This window comes from Sapajus apella, unplaced genomic scaffold (genome assembly GCF_009761245.1).
Source record: "Sapajus apella isolate SASKATOON/1434 unplaced genomic scaffold, GSC_monkey_1.0 scaffold15, whole genome shotgun sequence".
Lineage (NCBI taxonomy): Eukaryota > Metazoa > Chordata > Mammalia > Primates > Cebidae > Sapajus > Sapajus apella.
The window spans coordinates 10373123-10390921 of record NW_022436955.1 but is presented as its reverse complement, the minus strand read 5'-3'; the positions used below and the strand labels follow the sequence as shown (position 1 = coordinate 10390921).

Genomic DNA, 17799 nt, shown 5'->3' with positions numbered 1-17799 from the left:
GGCTCGTGCCTGTAATCTCAGCACATTGGGAGGCTAAGGGGGGCAGATCGCTTAAGCCCAGGAGTTTGAGACCAGCCAGGGCCATGGCAAAACCCTGTCTCTACAAAAAATACAAAAATTAGTTGAGTGTGGTGGTGCATGCCTGTAGTCCTAGCTACTTGGGAGGCTTAGGTGGGAGGATTGCTGCCCAGGAGCTTAAGGCTGCAGTGGATTGAGACCACCACTGAACTCCAGCCTGAGCAATAGAGTGAGACTCTGTCTCAAAAAACAAAACAAAACAAAAAAAACCCTTCCATCTCCACACCACATGAAACATTCTTCGAGAGGGGGAGTGGGGAGGTTGTTCTGTGCACCCTGAGCACCCTACTTCCCTCTATCTAGAGGAAGGCCACATTGTCTGGTGAGTGCTTGTTTACTGACCCTCTCCCTTCACAAGACTAAACTCTCCAAGAACAGAGCCCTGGACTTGTTTGCATCTGCAGCAGGGAGTTTGTGATTCAAAATAGGCTTGTGGGCTTTTTCATGAGAGGAAGAAATGGGTGAAAAATAACGATAATCACAATGAAAGTTATTATTCATGCAAGATTTTGGGGGAGTCTGGCCTCCTGTATTCAAAATCTCATTTAAGGCCAAAGACACTTGGAACCCATTTATCCCCACTGCACAGGTGAGCAAACGGAGGATTTGAGAGGTAAAGAGTAGATCTCACAACCAGTTAAGTGGTCAAAATACAAGTGTGCCTGATTCCAAGGCCCCAGTCGCGCCCAATTGCTGCACGGCCAGACCGCGAATTGGTAGGCTAGCGGGGCTGCCCCTCCTGCTGATTCGGACCGAGATGCCCAGACCTGCTCCCGGGCCGGGGCCGCTTACGCCCTTGGCGTACCCGTGACGCGTGCGCAGTGCAGTGAGGCGCCCCCTGCGGGCGGCGCGCAGGAGGCGGTGGCGGCGGAGGGGCGCTCAATGCGCCTGCGCGCTGGTAGAGCTGGTAGCGGCGCTCCGTAGGGGTTCCGCGGTTGTCCGCGGTTCTCCGCGCGGCCGGCGCGGCCATGGCGCAGCCGGGGAAGCTGCTCAAGGAGCAGAAGTACGACCGGCAGCTGAGGTGAGCCAGGGCTCACCGAGCCGAGGGTGGGCCGGCGGGCTTCCCAGCGTCCGGGCCGGGCCTAAGGGCGCAGGCGGCGCGGTCGGGCCTCCCTCAGGCCTCCTTTCAGGCTGGGCCGGGCCGTGTGGGGCGCGGGAAGCCGGCGCTCTGGCCTCCCGCCTCGGGCCGAGGGTGCTCCGCGAGGGCCAGGACCCCTTTCCCCGCCACGCGGTGTGCGATTCGGGGCACACAGTCCCCAGTGCCAAGCCCGGTCGCTAGCGCGGCTGCCCGCCCCGCCTCGCTGCGCCCAGGCTCCTGGTTTTCAGAATGGGGAGGCCCAGAACGCACCCCATCCCTGCCGCAAGAGCAGCATAGAGGGTTCGGTTTTGTTCTCACCAGCGCTGTCCAATAGAAATGTAATGCTAGGCTCATGTGAATCGCAAATTTAATTATAAATTTTATAGTATCCACACTAAAGGTAAAAAGAAACAGGTGAAATTTATTTTTAAATGCAATTTAACCCATTATGTCCAAAATATTACTATCTTAACACGTAATCAATATAAAAAGTTATGAAGACATTTTACTTAATTTTTAAAAATATTTTGTGTTTTTTGTAGAAACGGGATCTTGCCACCTTGCAGGATGGTCCTGAGTATTTTCCTTTTTAAAACTTAGAGGACGGGCACGGTGTCTCACGCCTGTAATCACTGCACTATGGGAGGCCGAGGCGGGTGGATCAGGAGTTTGAGGTCAGGAATTTGAGACCAGCCTGGGCAACGTGGTCAAACCTCATCTTTATTAAAAATTCAAAAATTAGCTGGGTGTGGTGACGCGCGCCTGTAATCCCAGTTACTCTGGAGGCTGAGGCTGGAGAATCGTTTGAATCCAGTAGGTATAGGTTTCAGCGAGCTGAAATCACGCCACTACACTCCAGCCTGGGCAACAGAGGAAGACTCCTTCAAGAAAAAGAAAACCCAAAACTGTCTTAGAAATACTGCCTTTTATGCTTACAGCACATCTCAGTTAACACTAGCCTCCTTGCTCAGTAGTACATGTAGCTGGCGGCTACCTTAATGGGCAGTGCAGGCCCAACCCATCAGGAGGGTCCTTGGCTACTTCCCCACCCTTGCCTTTTCTTTCACTCCCCATTCCTTATTTATTGAGCGTCTTCTATGTCTTGAGGCTGTGGAGATAACAAAGCTGCTTGGCTTCCTCTTCCTGGAGCCTCTGAGACAACAGAAGTTATGTATTTCCAAGGACTGGAATTTCTGTTTGCACCACCAGCCTAGTGCTGTATTAGAGGCACTTAAGCCTGAGAGCACCCTTGAAAGCAGCCATTTCCTGTGCTTTACAATTAGGGAAACTGAGTCTTGGAGAAGTTAGGCAGCTTGCCCAGAGTTCCCCATATCTTGAGCCAGGATGTAAATTCAGGCTCTTCTGGGTTTTTCAGAGGTACACAGTTAGATCCTGCTCCCAAGCTTTTAGGAAAAGAAAGAAAGGTGACAGTCCTTATAACCAACTTAGGTTTTCTTGTAAACTATTGGAGTTTGTGTGTTTTTAATGCAGGTATAACCATACGTGACAGAGCTGAGAAGATAGTTGAGGTTACTTAGCAACTCTAACAAAAGAGGGGTTTTGCTGAAGACATTCCATTTAAGTCCCAAACTTTACCTTTCATAGTGAGAACTGGTTATTAGTTTTGAACTATCAAAGGGAAGCAGAAGCAAAATGCAGCAGTCAATAAGGCCCTCCTGGCTTCACCTCAGTTGGGCCAGCAAGATAGTAGAGAGGACTGAATACGTTTTGCCTCTTCTTGAAACATGTTACTTAGAGGCTCACCAGGATTCTTTTTTTTTTTTTTTTTTTAGGGACAAGGTCTCACTCTGTGACCCAGGCCAGAGTGCAGTGGCAAGAACACTGTTCACTGCAGTCTCAACCTCCTGGGCTCAGACGATCCTCCTGCCTCAGCCTCCAGAGTAGCTGGGACTACAGGCATGTGCCACCATGCTCGGCTAACCTTTTTAGAGATGGGGTTTTGCCATGTTGCCCAGGCTGGAGTGCAGTGGCTGTTCACAGCTGTGATTTTGGCACACCACAACCTTGATCTCCTGGGCTGGAGTGATACTTCTGCCTCAGCCTCCCAAGCAGCTGGTACTATGGGCATACAGTATCTCACCCTGGTCCAGATGTACCAGTATTCTTTTTTTTTTTTTGAGACTGAATCTCACTCTGTCACCCAGGCTGGAGTGCAGTGGCATGATCTTGGCTCACTGCAACCTCCGCTTCTCGGGGTCAAGTGATTCATGCCTCAGCCTCCCAAGTAGTAGCTGGGATTACAGGTGTGTATCACTGCACCCAGCTAATTTTTGTATTTTTAGTAGAGACAAAGTTTCTGCATGTTGGCCAGTCTGTCCTCGAACTCCTGAGCTCAGGTGATCTGCCTGCCTTGGCCTCCCAAAGTGCTGGGATTACAGGCGTGAGCCACCTTGCCCAGCCGAAATGAACAGTATTATTATTATTATTTTTTGAGACCTAGTCTTGCTCTGTTGCCAGGTGCCAGGCTGGAATGCAGTGGTGCAATCTCGGCTCACTGCAACCTTTGCCTCCCTGATGAACCAGTATTCTTAAGGTTACTCTCCAACTGTTCAAGCATCCATCAACCATATGTCAGGTGTCTTCTGCGTGCCATACTTTCATGGAGAAAACAGGCCTTTACAGTCCATCTGGTTCTTCTAGGCGATTCCACCACATGTTTGACAGCTGTCTGGGCCCTTACGGAGCTTAGAGTGGAGTGGAAAGATGGATGCCCAGCAAACAAAAACAAATGAAGCCAGGTGCAGTGGCTTGTGCCTGAAGTCCCAGCAACTCTAGAGGCTGAGGCGAGAGGAATGCTTGAACCCAGTAGTTCAAGACCAGCCTGGACAACATAGTGAGACCCTGTCTCAAAAAAAAAAAGAAAATTGAGGCAGTTGCTTGTCATATGCTCTGGAAGACATGCTGGTTACATAATAAGGAGTAATCTGCTTTAGATCAGGTGATAGGGAGGTCACATTAATCATGCTATTAGAATGTTCATTGGGTATTATACTTTAAAGCACTCCTGTAGAAGTTGATGTGAGGCTTTTCAGATGATAGTTCAGTTTTCTTGGTAAAGGTTTTGCCCACCCTTGGAGAAGTCACAGTAATAAGCCCTATGTCAAGATCTTAAATACATCTAACTTAACTTAAATGCATCTAATGTAATTTAAGAATAAATGAGGCCGGGCGTGGTGGCCCATGCCTGTAATCCCAGCATTTTGGGAGGCCGAGGTGGGCGGATCAGGAGGTCAGGAGATCGAGACCATCCTGGCTAACATGGCGAAACCCCATCTTTACTAAAAATGCAAAAAATTAGCTGGGCGTAGTGGGACACGCCTGTAGGACCAGCTACTAGGGAGGCTGAGGCAGGAGAATCACTTGAACCCAGGAGGCGGAGATTGCACTGATCACTGCACTCCAGCCTGGCGACAGAATGAGAGGCCGTCTGAAAAAGAAAAAAAAAAAGATCACCATTCAAATAAGAAAGTTGTATTGTCATGAAAGCTTTAAAAATGTCAAATTTGTGTCTGTTTTGTAGGTTGTGGGGTGATCATGGGCAAGAAGCTTTAGAATCTGCTCATGTTTGCCTAATAAACGCAACAGCCACAGGAACTGAAATTCTTAAAAACTTGGTACTACCAGGTAATGTAGTTTTGTGGTTGTGTTCTAAATTTACTTCTTTAAGATTATGAACTAGAACTGTACATTCCTGACTTACTCTGTTTTGGCTCTCAGGTGTTGGTTCGTTTACGATTATTGATGGAAATCAGGTCAGCGGAGAAGATGCCGGAAACAAGTATGTTCTATTCTTTTCAAATATATACATGTTAAGGAAGGCAGTGCACTTTCATGGGAAGGCAAGTCCTGAATCCTAGCTTCAGTCAGGGTGATTTGGCTCTCAGTGGAAGCCATCCTTGTTTGGGATTATGGTGAGGAGGAAGTGAGATAATACAGGTAAAGTGCAATACAGCATTTGCCAAATGGGGCATTAATAAAAGGTACTCATCATTACTGAATTTATTATTAATATAAGGGAGTAGTCATTATTTGTTTATTCATGTAATGTGGACACTTCCTAAGCTCTTGCATTGATTTCTATATAATCATATATAATTAACAATAATACCTGTTTGTCTTCTAAGCTTACTCTAGGTGTATATCTCTTTATACTGTGTCTACGAAAATGCTGTTTTAAAGACGGCTTATATATTATTCTTTAAAGATTATATGTAGATTTTCAGAGCATTCCCAAATTTGGATTTAATGCTCCACATCTTTGCAGGGACTAGAAGTCTGGTATCTTTCATTGTATTTGTCAGTAGTAACAACAGTGAGTAAATATAAGGAAAACCAACAATTAGTTCATATTTAGTTTTGATGCCTTTTCTTTGGATGGTAGTGCAGGTTTCTGCTAGGCACAGCACAGCCTTTTTTTTGACATATATAAAGAAGTCTTGTTATCTTGGCTTACTTGGTTGGTTAGAGTAGAATGTGATAAAAATAGAGTTTCTTCTATGGAACCAGTGAGTTTATGCCGAAAAATGGCATCCTGACTCTGATTAGCAGCCTCATATCTGGGCCTTTAGACATGTCAAGGGTATGTGTGGGAGGAGGCCTGAATAAATCTGTTACAGTTATGTGCAAAAACAAATGGTTCAGTACACCAAGACTAATCTATGGAACACTGGTTCTAGAGAATGTTAAAAGCTGATAAATGGGCCAATGGGTTCCATGGTCAAATTAGTTTGGGAAATGGATCAAATGAAGTTAAAATTTCTTTACCTTAAGATTTTAGTGGCAGAGTACGGTGGCTCAGGTCTGTAATGCTAGCACTTTGAGAGGCCGAGGCAGGCAGATCATGAGGTCAGGAGATTAAGACTATACTGGCCAATATGGTGAAATCCTGTCTGTACTAAAAATACAAAAATTTGGCTGGACATGGTGGCTCATGCCTGTAGTCCCACCACTTTGGGAGGCCAAAGCGGGCAAATCCCCTGAGGTCAGGAGTTTGAGACCAGCCTGACCAACATGGAGAAACACCATCTCTACTAAAAATACAAAAAGTTAGCTGGGTGTGGTGGCGCCTGCCTGTAATCTCAGATACTCGGGAGGCTGAGGCAGGAGAATCTTTTTTTTTTTTGAGACGGAGTTTCACTCATGTTACCCAGGCTAGAGTGCAATGGCGCGATCTCGGCTCACTGCAACCTCCGCCTCCTGGGTTCAGGCAATTCTCCTGCCTCAGCCTCCTGAGTAGCTGGGATTACAGGCACGCGCCACCATGCTCAGCTAATTTTTTGTATTTTTAGTAGAGACGGGGTTTCACCATGTTGACCAGGATGGTATTGATCTCTTGACCTCATGATCCACCCGCCTCGGCCTCCCAAAGTGCTGGGATTACAGGCTTGAGCCACCGCGCCCGGCCTAGGAGAATCTCTTGAACCTGGGAGGCGGAGGTTGCAGTGACCCGAGGTCCCAACATTGCACTCCAGCCAGGGCGACGAGTGAAACTCTGTCTCAAAAAAAAAAAAAAAAAATTAGATGTGGCGGTGCATGCCTGTAATCCCAGCTGCTTGGGAGGCTGAGGCAAGGAGAATCCCTTGAACCAGGGAGTCGGAGGTTGCAGTGAGCCGAGATGGTACCACTGCACTCCAGCCTGGTGACAGAGTAAGACTCTGTCTCAAAAAAAAAAATTTAGGGCCGGGCGCGGTGGCTCAAGCCTGTAATCCCAGCACTTTGGGAGGCCGAGGCAGGTGGATCACGAGGTCAAGAGATCCAGACCATCCTGGTCAACATGGTGAAACCCCGTCTCTACTAAAAATACAAAAAATTAGCTGGGCATGGTGGCACGTGCCTGTAATCCCAGCTACTCAGGAGGCTGAGGCAGGAGAATTGCCTGAACCCAGGAGGTGGAGGTTGCGGTGAGCTGAGATTGCGCCATTGCACTCCAGCCTGGGTAACAAGAGCAAAACTCCGTCTCAAAAAACAAACAAACAAAAAAAAAATTTAGTATTATATTTATGTATATTATGAATTTCCAAGAGGGAAATATAGCATATGGTGATTCCCAAACTTTTTTTGGCCAAGGAACCCTTTTCTCTCAGAGGATCTTGTGATATTCACATTCTATGGTATACACTTTGGGAAACATTGACTTATTAGCCTATCTTTGTTTATAAGCCTATCTGATTTTCTTCCTCTAGGAAGGCCATTACTATCTGTAATCACAGTATAGCTTGTTTTATACTATGAATGAATATGCATGCTATTACAAACAGCTTTTCCTTTAAAATTAGTAAGCTTAACTTTTTTTTCCTTTATTCTGTTCACTTTAGTTTCTTCCTTCAAAGAAGCAGTATCGGCAAGGTAAACAATTTGTTAGAGAATATAGTTGCACGTGAGGATCTAATGGTGCCACTATGTTTTGATTGTTTGAAAAGCTTTGACTTTAAAAAAGTGTATTATTTCTCTGAGAAAAAGTTACCTAATTTTTCTAATCTTGTAAATCTTCACGTTTGGTAGTTAAAAAACTTAGAAGTACTTATCTGTGCTTATACATTGTATCCTGTATTAAAGCTAAATCTTGAGTAATGTAATATTCAGAGGATGGATTCTGGTTAACAAAATTTTTAATAAGAGCCAGAAGATCTTCTATCTTTGTATTTCAAATTAAAAAATCTTATGAAACCATATTAGTCAACTTAGTGAAATGACTGTTAGCTTTGTGATTAATCACTCTTGTACAGGATTCTAGATTTGGGGGGTTACAGTGAGTCTGAACATGATCTAGGATATTCCTGCCTGCTACCTAGAGTTTTTTGGTCATTTGTCAAATCAAAAAAGTAGAGTACAAATAATGTCATTTGAGAACTCCGGATAATGATGGTTTTGCTTTGTTTTAAGTAATATTCTGTTGAGTTGTAAACACTAGGGGAAGCAGAATTGGCTGGGACTGGTGGCTCATGCCTGTAGTCTCAGCACTTTGGGAGGTCAAGGCAGGAGGATTGCTTGAGGCCAGGTGTTCAAAATCAGCCTGGGCAACATGGCAAGACCCTGTCTCTACAAAATATATATTTTTTAAATTAGCTGGGCATGGTAGCACATGCCTGTAGTTCCACCTACTTGAGAGGCTGAGGCAGGAGGATTGCTTAAGCCTAGGAGTTTGAGGCTGCAGTGAGCTATGATCAGGCCACTATGCTTCAAACTGGGCAACAGAGCAAAAGCCTTTCTCTAAAAAGAAAAAAGAAGGGAAATAGAGTTGTCATACTTATGCATGAAATTTGGATAGTTTTACAGTATATTTGCCTGTTCCATAAATTGGGGGATTACATTGTGACCAAGCTTTTTTCTAATTCAAGTAAAATGCTTTTTTTTTTTTAAAAAGAACCGAGCTCAAGCTGCCATGGAGTTCTTACAAGAATTAAATAGTGATGTCTCTGGAAGTTTTGTGGAAGAGGTATATATGTACAAACATTTTTATGTCTGTGCTGAAATACAATTTTTTTTAATAATTCAAAGCCCTAGAAATTTAGAATTTTGAATCTTTGTATCATTTATGATTAGTTGAATTGGATTTGTTGCCTCATTTGTTGTAAAATAGCTTAACTATCTCTGCCTTGTTTAATATGATTGTGAAATTGTTGGGTTTTTTTCTTTGCTGTCCTATTTAGAGTCCAGAAAACCTTCTAGACAATGATCCTTCATTTTTCTGTAGGTTTACTGTTGTGGTTGCAACTCAGCTTCCTGAAAGGTAAATTTTTATATTAATATGTTTTTATTTTAATCTTATTAGATTTGCATTGTTTTATCAGCACAGTCTATTGATTATTTTTTAAAATTCTTAAATTCTATAGAAACTTTTAAATTTGAAATTCTTGGCCAGGCATGGTGGCTCACACCTGTAATCCCAGCACTTCGGAGGCTGAGGAGGGTGGATTGCTTGAGCTCAGGAATTTGAAACCAGCCTGGGCAGCATAGCAAAACCCCATCTCAACAAAAAATACAAAAATTAGCTGGGAGTGGTGGCGCATGCCTGTGGTCCCAGCTACTCTGGAGGCTGAGGTAGGAGGATTGCTGGAGCCCCAGGAAGTTGAGGCTGCAGTAAGCCATAATCATGCCACTCTACTCAGCCTAGGTGAGACTTGGTCTCAAAAAAATAACTTAAAAAAAAAAAAAAAAAGAGAAATTCTTAGAACTCTTGCAGCATTGAAAAGATGAGGAAGAGAAAAATACAGAGATGTGAAACTTTTTTTTTTTTTCATGAGACAGAGTCTTGTTCACCCGGCCTTAGATGTGAAACTCTTTGGAGTATATTTAGAGCAGTTAAACTGAACATTGTTTTTTTGTTTGTTTGTTTTTGGTTTTTTGTTGTTGTTGTTGTTTAATTTTTAGTGATTAAAAACTAGTTAGAATTGATTATTGAAGGCTGGGCGCAGTGACTCATGCCTGTAATTCCAGCAGTTTGGGAGGCTGAGACAGGTGGATCACTTGAGCACAGGAGTTTAAGACAAGCCTGGGAAACATGGCAAAATCTTGTGCCTATAAAAAATATAAAATTTAGCCAGACAATATGCATGCCTGTGGTCCCAGCTACCCAGGAGGCTAGGATGGGAGAATCACTTGAGCCCAGGAGGTCAAGGCTGCAGTGAACCACGATCATGCCACAGCCTGGGCAACAGAGTGAGACCCTATCTCAAAAAAAAAAAAAAAAAAAAAAAAGAGAGAGAGAGCGAGAGACAGAGGGAGAATTGGTTATTGGAGTTGTTTGGGGGTCTATACATGGGTTTTATATTTTTTCTCTATCATGAAAATGTTTAGAAGTTTTCTTTAACATTTCTCCTTAATATGACAGATTAGAGTTTCACATCCCTCTTGTCCGAAAGATGTACTTTTTTTGAGACTGCAGCCTGTAGAAATGTTTGCTTTTCAGTATATTCTTGACCTACTTATGTAAATGCAATTATATTTATTTGGATTTATTATTTAGTAAGAAAGTAGCTTTAAGACATTTTTAAGTTTGGCATGTTTCATGTTTGGCATATTTCCATTTGCTTATGTTCATATTTTGCCTGTTTTTTTTTTTTTTTTAAACAGCACATTACTACGCTTAGCAGATGTCCTCTGGAATTCCCAGATCCCTCTTTTGATCTGTAGGACATATGGACTAGTTGGTTATATGAGGATCATTATAAAAGAACATCCAGGTAAAATTGTTGAGCATATGGGCTTACTATTGGTTGCGTTAGCTATAATTTTAGAAACTTGACAATTTAGAAAGTCAGTTTTAAATTACAAAGTAAATTTGTTGCAGCACATCTCTAGTTGTAGATTCAAAATGGCAATCAGATTCAATAGGCTTTAATCTACTCTTTATGTAGCATTACAGAAGGATACAAAGCAGGAGATACAACAGGTATAGTTTCTTGATCTTATTAGGAGATCCAACAACTATGCAAGTACTCAGCTTCTTTTGCCCCCTAACTCACATTGGGCATGTATGACTGGAGAGCTAAGGAATGTGGATGTGGGTCACTCTGACCCATGAAGTTGCACCACCTCTCCCCACTCCATTCTTTTTTTTGGAGACGGAGTTTCACTCTTGTTGCCCAAGCTGGAGTGTAATGGTATGATCTTGACTCGCTATAACTCTGCCTCTTGAATTCAAGCAATTCTCCTGCCTCAGCCTCTCGAGTAGTTGGGATTACAGGCACCCGCCATCATGCCTGGCTAATTTTTTATATTTTTAGTAGAGACAGGGTTTCACCATGTTGGTCAGGCTGGCCTTGAACTCCTGACCTCAGGTGATCCACCTGCCTTGGCCTCCCAAAGTGCTGGGATTATAAGTGTGAGCCACTGCCCCTGGCCCCTCTAATCTTTTATTTCATTCTCATGCAGCCATTAGGTTTTCTCAATTCAGGTGCAGTTTCACACAACAAAGACATTTACCTAACTACTGTTCCCAAGGAAACTGTTGTAGGATACCAAAGTCATTTATAAACAGACCTCCATCAGCCGAGGGTTGATATAAGCCCTTTACTTATAAAATTTTAATATTAGATCATTATGAAATTCTCATCCAGTTTTCATACAATGCTCTTTATTTACTCAAGAAAGCATTTTTACTATGACCCAGGTACTGTGCTAATGTGATGATAGCTATTGGTATTGGTAGCATCACTGAGGAGTAATATCTGTGTTGGCGGTTAGGGAGTGCTTGTCAGGATAAGCTCTGGCTGCTGGTGGTGAACCATTTAAGAGTTGAAAGTGGTGTCAACTGATGGGTGGGAACAAAAGAGTTAAAAGTGGGAGAGTGCCAGGATAAAAATTTTATTTTTAATGGGTCACTTTGAAGTTGAGTAGAAAGTAAATGGATTTAAAGGTGCAAAGATTGGAGGCAGGGATTGCTGTTAGAAATTTCCAGTGGCCTAAGAAAGAAAGAGAGTGTTCTTTTTCCTAATTTAGGGAAGAGAAGAAGAAGGGGTAGATAATAAATGAAGGTTCAACATTGTTAGCTGTGTGCCTGCCTTTACGATAATTATTTCATTTACTCTTTCCAAAACCTTTATAAGGTACAGATTGAGCATCCTTTATCCAAAAATCCAAAATCAGAAATACTCCAAAATGTAAAACTTTCTGAGCACTGACATGACATTCAAAGGAAATGCTTATTGGAACATTTATGACTTCAGATTTTTGGATTAGAGATGCTTATCTAGTATGTATTTGCAAATATACCAAAATCTGAACAAAATCCAAAACACTTATGGTCCCAAGCATTTTGGATAAGAGAGATATACAACCTGTAGATACTTTAATATCTTTTATAGATGATGCTGAGGCAATGAGAGATTAAATTGTTTGTCTAAGGTCACATAGTTAGCAAGTGACAGAACTGGGCCTACCTCTAAACACTCACTGAAATTGTACACTCTCCTGTACTCTCCCATGTGAAGAGCAGTGTACAGAGTGAGATGAGGAAGTGGGGAGTCACTGATGTTGGAGCCAAGGAAGCAAGAAGTGAAGGGTGACCATCAGGTTTCTGGGGAAGAAGGCTAGGTAGATGGTGATGCTGTCTATTGAAGACCGCAAGAGGAGGAAGGATAGGTCGTTAGTTACTATCTGTACATACATTTTGTCAATTTTGAGCTTTTTCAATTACAACAGATTCTGTTCAAAAGGAGTCTTGGTTTTATTTTTACTAAAACTTTATAGTTGACTTAAGATTTGTGCATTTTACTGTATGTAAATTGTACCTTAATAAAACAGGGAAACCTGTGGGCCCTGTGCCCATTTAAAAATTAAAGATTTCCTAAGTTTCTATAATGTAGTATATTGTCATCAGTATTGCTAAATAATTAAGTTCATTTTTTAAGCTGGGCACGGTGGCTCACACCTGTAATACAAGGACTTTCGGAGGCTGAGGCAGGAGGAGCCCTTGAATCCAGGAGTTTGAGACTAGCCTGGGTGACATAGTGAGACCCCCATCTCTACAAAAACATTTAAAAATTAGCTGGGCACAGTGACACAACTCTGTAGTCCCACCTACTCAGGAGGCTGAGGTGGGAGGATCCTGTCAGCCCAGGAGTTTGAGCCTGCAGTGAGCTATGATTGTGCCACTGCACTTCAGCCTGTGTGATACAGCAAGACCCCAACTCTCTCTTTTTGTTTAAAGTACTAAATTTATCCTTTTGAATTCTTTGTTTCACAGTAATAGAATCTCATCCAGATAATGCGTTAGAGGATCTACGACTAGATAAGCCATTTCCTGAACTGAGAGAACATTTTCAGTCCTATGATTTGGATCATATGGAAAAAAAGGTTGGTAGTGTCTGTGACCTTACATTTGTAGATCGATTTAAAACATTTTTTTTTAAACCTAGTTTTTTGAATTACACCAAAGTGAGAAAATCCTATAAACCTCCATATTCTTGTTATCCAGACTACTCAATAACAACATTTGACCTTGTTTTCAACATATTAATTTTTCTTCAAAATTGAAAAATGTTTTTATTGAAGAAAAGTACATATACAGAACATCTGTGTAATCACTACCTGGGTCAAGAAATTGGACGTTAACATATTCCAGATGGGGAGATGGGATGGGAGTGGTTATTGAGTACCAAAAAAAATTAGAAAGAATAAGATTTACTACTTGAAAGCACAACAAGGTGACTATAGTTAATAATAACTTAGTTATACATTTAAAAATAACTAAAAAATAGTTTAATTGGATTGTTTCTAACATAAAGGGTAAATGCTTGACAGGATAAATGCTATACAGATACCTCATGCTTCATGATGTGTTTATTTCATATTGCATGCCTGTATCAAAGCACGTACCCCATAAATATATACACTACTTAGTACCCACAAAAATCAAACATAAAAAGTTTTAAAACAAAAAACAGAAACCAAAAAAAAATTCCAAGAAGCCCTCTTTATGGCCGTTTTCTAAACAAATAGAAATAATGACATAACAGACAATATAATTTAAAGAGTATATGTATTTTTTCCCACTTCCTTATTAATTAACATGCAGTTGTTTATTTGGTTCATCAGAAAACAGAAGATCCTCGTTTCTTACTTTAGGATTGGTGTCTGAAATCGAGATTTGAGCTGTGTTTTTGGGTGGCAGTCTCTGAGACTGTATTGCTGACATGATGGGGACAATCATAGTATATATATGATATACTAGGTGTCTACCTCTAAAAAATGTGTAAAGTAGTTTTATTAACTCAGTTCATTTTCCTCTATTCATTACTATGCATATATTAGGAGATCATAAATAATGTTGAATTTGTTGAAAACTAGATGGTACAGTGAAGAATTAATAATACTGATACTTTCTTTGATTGTCTCTCATTTTTAGGACCATAGCCATACTCCATGGATTGTGATCATAGCGAAATATTTAGCACAGTGGTATAGTGAAGTATGTCCTTACTTGGTGGGGAATGGGAGATTAATTTTTTTTCCTTATGGGGTTGTATGGTAGGGCAAATGACCGCTTTTAAATTTAAATCTAACAGTTCCTCTTTTGATCCTGATAATTTTAATTAACAAAATGAAATTTGATAAATGTTGTTATGAAACTGTTGGGGGGGGGTTAATGTAGGTAAATGGGCACAGTGTCTGTTTTCTGTCAAGTGAGCCTGTGATTTCACAGAGAAATTATTTCATATTTGTTGATGAAATCTTATGTAGAGAATGGGGGACACTTCAGACTTTCAATTTTTGTATTTTGAGTTTTTAATAACTAGATTTAAAAATTTTTTAACCAATTTAGACAAATGGACGAATACCTAAAACGTATAAAGAAAAAGAGGACTTCAGAGATTTGATTAGACAAGGTAATATTATGGGATATAATTAAATATGGTATAAAGCTTGAAAAGCAAATTGCTAGAGGCAAGTGTTTATTGGATTTCTGTTAACACCTTTGTCAGGTAATACTATCATGAACTTTCATTTTACTTTGCCTCTGGAGAAGTTAAGGAGCCACACCTTGTATAGTTTTAAGGACTATTGATAAGCCCTATTTCTTATTAAGATTTAATATTTTGCAGAGTCTGACAAGGTTATTTTTTGTAATGGGGGAATTTTTTATATTTATATTTATATTTTTTATATTTTATAATGGGGTTATTTTTTATAATGGGGGAATTATTTTTTATAATGGCAGAGTGAAAGGAAAAGGGCTGTTGTTTGCTGACAATTTCACATTATAATAGGAATTCTAAAGAATGAAAGTGGGGCTCCAGAAGATGAAGAGAATTTTGAAGAAGCTATTAAAAATGTGAACACAGCACTAAATACAACTCAGGTAATGAAAGAGTTGCCGAGGGATTCATATCAACAGGTGTTTTCTAGAGTCCTTGGCTATTAAATGGTTGATTATAATGATATAAGTTAACATTTTTTTTTTTTTGAGACGGAGTTTCGCTCTTGTTACCCAGGCTGGAGTGCAATGGCGCAATCTCGGCTCACCGCAACCTCCGCCTCCTGGGTTCAGGCAATTCTCCTGCCTCAGCCTCCCGAGTAGCCGGGACTACAGGCATGCGCCACCATGCCCAGCTAATATTTTGTATTTTTAGTAGAGACGGGGTTTCACCATGTTGACCAGGATGGTCTCGATCTCTTGACCTCGTGATCCACCTGCCTCGGCCTCACAAAGTGCTGGGATTACAGGCGTGAGCCACCGCGCCCGGCCATAAGTTAACATTTTTTAAATGTAGAATTAGAAATAAATACAGAGCCGGGTGTGGTGGCTCATGCCTGTAATCCCAGCACTTTGGGAGACTGAGGTGGGTGGGTCTCAGGAGTTTGAGACCAACCTGGCCAACATGGTGAAACCCTGTCTCTACTAAAAATACAAAAATTAGCTGGGCATGGCAGGACGCACCCGTAATTCCAGCTACTCAGGAGGCTGAGGCAGGAGAATCTCCTGAACCCAGGAAGCGGAGGTTGCAGCGACCTGAAATTGCGCCCTGCACTCCAGCCAGGCAACAGAGTGAGACCCTGTCTCAAACAAAAAAATAAATACAATATAACTGGAAGCTTGTTTTAATATCCTTTTGTTGTCCTTGTTAAAGTGGATGTCAGTGCTTCAGCATATAATAGCAGTGCAATTATTTATTTAATATGTAAATATTTGGAATACATGATTTGTGAATAGTAACAGTTTGGGGATAGGAATTACATAATGAAGTTGATATTTTGCTTGTCTAAAGTAGTGTTGCCTGAAAAGTTAAATTTTGTTGCCCTGCCTTTGCTTCTGACAGTAATTATTTGGATAGAATGAAAGATGTTCTTAATGACATTGTACATTTGAACAGTTATTTGGAGGATTACTCAGATGCCTTTGGTTTTGTTGTGGCTTAGTTGTTGAAGGCTGACCATTGAGGTTTTTGGGGAGCTTTGGAATAACAACTGGTAGTTTAAGTTAGAATTTTCTTATAATTTAAAACAGCAAATATACTGCCTTTCAGGTTAGGAAGGCACATAAGATATTATTACCAATTTTTTGGAGACAACGAGGCAGTGTTGCTAAGTGATTAAAAGTGTGCACTGGCTGAGGCTTGGCACAGTGGCTCACTCTTATAATCCCAACACTTGGGAGGCCAAGGAGGGCAGATCACCTGAGGTCAGGAGTTCGAGACCAGCCTGGTGAACATGCTGAAACCCTATCTCTACTAAAAAATACAAAACGTAGCCAGGCATGGTGCCGGGCACCTATATTCCCAGCTACTTGGGAGGCTAAGACAGGAGAATCGCTTGAACCCGGGAGGCGGAGGTTGCAGTGAGCTGAGATCTCACCACTGCACTCCAGCCTGGGCAACAAGAGTGAGCCTCAGTCTTAAAAAAAAAAAAAAAAAAAAAAAAAAAAAATGTGGTGGCTCACACCTGTAATCCCAACACTTTGTGAAGCCAAGGCTCAAGAATGATTGCTTGAGCCCAATTCAAGACCAGCCTGAACACATAGGAAGATTCAGTCTCTACAAAAAATTTTAAAATTAGCTGGGTGTGGTGGCCTGTACCTGTAGTCCCAGGTACTGTGGAGCCTAAGGTAGTGGGAGGATTGCATGAGCTCAGGAGGTTGAGGCTGCAGTAAGCCCTGATTGTGCCACTACACTGCAGCCTGGGTGATGGTGTGAGACCCTGTGTCCAAAAAAAAAAAAGTGCTTTGTGAATCACTTTTCTCCGGTGATGAAAATTTTCTGTTTTAATTGGGGTTATTGTTTAAAAAAAAAAAAAAAAATATATATATATATATATAGTTATCAAAATGCATTGAATTGGACATTTAAAATCTCTGTATTTCACTGAATATAAAACGGCAGTTGAAAAGGTTCTAATAGTTGGGGGACAGTAAACTAAATAAACAGATAAAAATGCACCAGGTGCTGTGAACAAAATTAAAGCAGAGCAAAGGGGCAAGAGAGCATGTTGGGAAAATGGGATCTGGGGTTGAGAGACAATTTTAGATAGGGAGCCAGGGAAACTTTCCAAGAGATGTTTAAGAGAAGCCTGAGTGAAGTGGCATGCGGAGATCTGGTGGAAGAGCTTTTCAGTTGGAGGAGGCACATGTGCAAAGGCCCAGAAGTGGGATGAAGCTTGACTTTTGTTCAACCATCAGTAAACAAGTCAATGTGATTGGAATGAAGTGAAAAAGGGGGAAAAGTGGTAGGAAGGATTTGAGTTTGGAGAGGCAGAAAGGGCCAGATCATGACAAGTCCTTGCAGGCCATTTAAGCATTTCCATCAGGGAAGCGGCGTGAGCTGCTTTATATTCTAAAAGACCATCTGGCTGTGGTGAGGAGAACAGAATTTAGGGGACTGGGAGTGGAAGCAGAGAGACCAGTTAGGAGGTAGCACTGAGAAATTTCTTTTTTTCCACGCAACAGTAGAATCAAAGCCTATGATTTGTATACTTTTTTTTTTTTGAGACAGAGTTTCACATTGTCACCCATGCTAGAGTGCAGTGGTGCAGTCACTGCTCACTGCAGCCTTTACATCCTGGGCTCAAGTGATCCTTCCACTTTAGCCTCCCAAGTAGCTGGGGCCACAAGCATGTGCCACCACACCCAGCTAATTTACTTTTACATTTTGTATAGATAAGGTCTCCCTGTGTTGCTCAGGTTGGTC

General features: G+C 41.6%; 1 protein-coding gene across 2 annotated transcripts in view; it reads left to right on the top strand.

Annotated features, from left to right (window-relative positions):
- Positions 1–938: 938 nt before the first annotated feature.
- Positions 939–17799, top strand: part of NAE1 (NEDD8 activating enzyme E1 subunit 1) — a 29003-nt gene continuing 12142 nt past the window's right edge. The window contains exons 1-11 of one of the 2 annotated variants that reach the window (XM_032284134.1): positions 939–1099; positions 4698–4801; positions 4895–4955; positions 7492–7522; positions 8541–8612; positions 8827–8906; positions 10250–10359; positions 12864–12973; positions 14025–14087; positions 14442–14505; positions 14887–14978. In XM_032284134.1, coding sequence (XP_032140025.1) covers positions 1047–1099; positions 4698–4801; positions 4895–4955; positions 7492–7522; positions 8541–8612; positions 8827–8906; positions 10250–10359; positions 12864–12973; positions 14025–14087; positions 14442–14505; positions 14887–14978 — 840 coding nt within the window. In that variant the 5' untranslated portion in view covers positions 939–1046. The remainder of the gene's footprint in view (positions 1100–4697; positions 4802–4894; positions 4956–7491; positions 7523–8540; positions 8613–8826; positions 8907–10249; positions 10360–12863; positions 12974–14024; positions 14088–14441; positions 14506–14886; positions 14979–17799) is intronic. The other variant, XM_032284135.1, reaches the window with a different exon arrangement.